At 35.4% G+C, this 2,742-nt stretch overlaps 1 protein-coding gene across 1 annotated transcript in view; it reads left to right on the forward strand.

Moving 5' to 3' along the window:
- Window positions 1-2,092, forward strand: part of LOC142492971 (cystatin-like) — a 2,928-nt gene extending 836 nt beyond the window's left edge. Inside the window, exons 2-3 of the mRNA XM_075596290.1 lie at window positions 797-904; window positions 1,945-2,092. Coding sequence (XP_075452405.1) covers window positions 797-904; window positions 1,945-2,022 — 186 coding nt within the window. The 3' untranslated portion in view covers window positions 2,023-2,092. The remainder of the gene's footprint in view (window positions 1-796; window positions 905-1,944) is intronic.
- The last annotated feature ends 650 nt before the right edge of the window (window positions 2,093-2,742 follow it).

A 2,742-nucleotide genomic window follows, 5' to 3' on the forward strand; every position in this document is an offset into this window, starting at 1 on the left:
TACTCTAACATACTGTATACATTCTTTTTATTTCATTACTTTCGTAGACATCTTTTGTTAATAAGTATACAAATGAAGTGATTACAAATTGATTTTGGAACATAAATATACACTTTCTGGTGCTTTCTCTTGATGCTCGCTTTTCATGGTATTCCTGACTGTATTTTCTAATAACATTTCAAATAATGAAATTTGCAGCCTTTTACCTCACATAGCAGAAATATATTTTGATTACTTAATTCTTATGCTCTACTTAGAGACTAGAACTAGTCACACAGAGAAAAGAGAATGTGTAAGCAATACATGAAGCTAGATTTGTACTGGGGTAATATTAGCTGTGTCTTCCGTAGTTTGTTCTTGTGCCCTGTTTTCCTTAAAGTTTATGACTTTATAGCCCAAGAAGCTAACTGAACATAAAAGGTTTTGCAGCTACGTCCATGATATAATCTCCAGAGATGATATAAATTATATATATGGAATAAGAACACATTTATTTTATGTTTAATCAGTTAGGATTTATTTACTGCATACATTTTTTTGTAACTCAGTCGGTAACTCACAAAAAACAACTCTACCATCCAGTTAGTATCAGTATATGGTTATCATAATTCTCTGGTTGTCCACTTTATTAACTTATGGTCTTGGCTTCCAGTAAGAGTTCACATATGTTATTATTGTCTTGTGATTTTTGACCTTACCAAAAGTGTAATTAGAATTACTACTATCATCATTGGTATTGTTATACAATGCAGTTTTGGCTGCTTTGTTACTAAAATATTTTTGTATTGTTTTGAAGGTTGTGGCTGGTATGAGATATTTGATGACAGTTGAGGTCATTACCACTTCATGCGAAAAGTCAAAATACACCATGGAAAACTGTCCAAATAGTAGAAACACGTCAACGGTAAGATCCTGTTACAAATATTAAACTCATTCTTTCTACTTTGCGAATGTGATCTTTTAGGAAGCATATTTAAAAAATGTAAAAGTACAATTTTTAAGCAATGTGAATTCCAAGATGAGGTGTACAAAGGGAGCACAACTCACCTTTTTTACAATAAATCTATCTTGAGTAAGTTTATCTGTATGTACAGTAGGATAGTGTATTTCCAATGCTACTGTTTGAGACTAAGAAAATTGCATATTGCTGTTAAATTTATGATACTGCAATAATTTGACATCTCTTAGCAGCAATGTTTCAAAAAATATATTTTAATTTTAATACAAGTTACATAGCACCCCTTTGATGATAAGGTAATTATTTGCATATATAATCCATTATATTTCAAATTTGCTTGTACTATAAAAAGTCTGGTGGGGAGTAAACTTCTGTGGCCAACTATTCAATATTCCTTGTTACAAATTTGCTACTGTTGACTTGGGAATACAAGCCGTGTGTGATTATGCACCCTTAGGGTAATGAACCCCAATTCAGCGTTAAATAAAATTCAAGTAGATGGGAATTAATGCAAGGTCAGGGTGCAATCCCCTGCATTGGAGTTTGATGAATCCTTGTCATAGGGGCATATTTACTAAGCAGTGCAAGGCTATGAGGCATTGTATGGGCTGCAGAGTGTCTTACAGCTTAGCATTGCTTAGTAAATATGGCACTCAACAGGACTGTCAACAGAAGCCTTGTAGCCCAGAACAAAAAAAGGGAGCAGGGCACCACTTTTATTCCCACCATCCCACGGCTCACTGGGAAACCCTGATTGGGGGAGAGAAGGTATGGCCAGGGGAGGGCGGTATTTATGGCGAGGTAAGGCAATTTAATTTGAGCAGTTTATAAAATGGTGCCACTTTGAAATACATTTGCAATCCCGCCTACATTTCATGGTGTATTTGACACCGTGCAAAATTCTTTCCAATAGGTTTCATCAACAATTTTTTTTTTAAACAAAGTATGATCTAAATGAGAATGCTTATATGTGTTTGTTTCTTTAGATAACGAGATGTACATTTGAAGTTCTGTCTGTTCCCTGGCAGAAGATCACTGAGTTGAGACAACACTTTTGCATTTGAGCAAGGAACATGTTTCTGAAGATTTGTGCTCATTTTTCAGGCGCAGCAATAAATTGCTTCATTAAATGTTCCATGATAACATTTATTTATCTTCGTCACCTAAGCGTTATAGAGTTTATTTGCTTTATACTTTAAATAAGTAAACACTTTTATAAATATTATTGTTTTCTTATGTTCTGTTAAATTACTGTGATGGGTACTGTAGGCGGACGCACACAGAGGTATGCAAGGGAGACTGATTATATTGAAATTAAATAAGCCTTTTATTGCCCCTTTTCCTTAACATCAGGAAACCATCCAAACAAGGGGTAAACAAAGCTTCTATTCACTTGGGAGTATTTCTAGTGAACTACTATGCAGTTCACAACTCCCTTAGATAAGCATGTCTCCCAGTCCCAGACATATAGCATGAAATGAACAGATATAATAAGTCTTGTAAATAAAAGTCTTATCTGTTCCTTGTGGTTTGGAGGGAAAATCTTCTCTGTCCCTGGTTGCTACCTTTTCTTCAGGGTTTGTCAGCATTCAAGTTTAGAAGTTTCCCCTGTGTCTTGAAAGCAGCTCTGCTGTTTCTTCTGGCAGGGCTCAAGACAAGTTTCTCCAAGTTCAGCTCAGGTGTGTGCTAAGGAGTCTCTCTTCCTGTCTCAAACGTCAGACTTTTCTAAGCCATCTAATCAGGCAGGTGGTGTTTGTTAATTGACTACCAGCAGTTTACCACCA

The sequence above is a fragment of the Ascaphus truei genome, chromosome 4 (genome assembly GCF_040206685.1).
Source record: "Ascaphus truei isolate aAscTru1 chromosome 4, aAscTru1.hap1, whole genome shotgun sequence".
NCBI classification, from domain to species: Eukaryota; Metazoa; Chordata; class Amphibia; order Anura; family Ascaphidae; genus Ascaphus; species Ascaphus truei.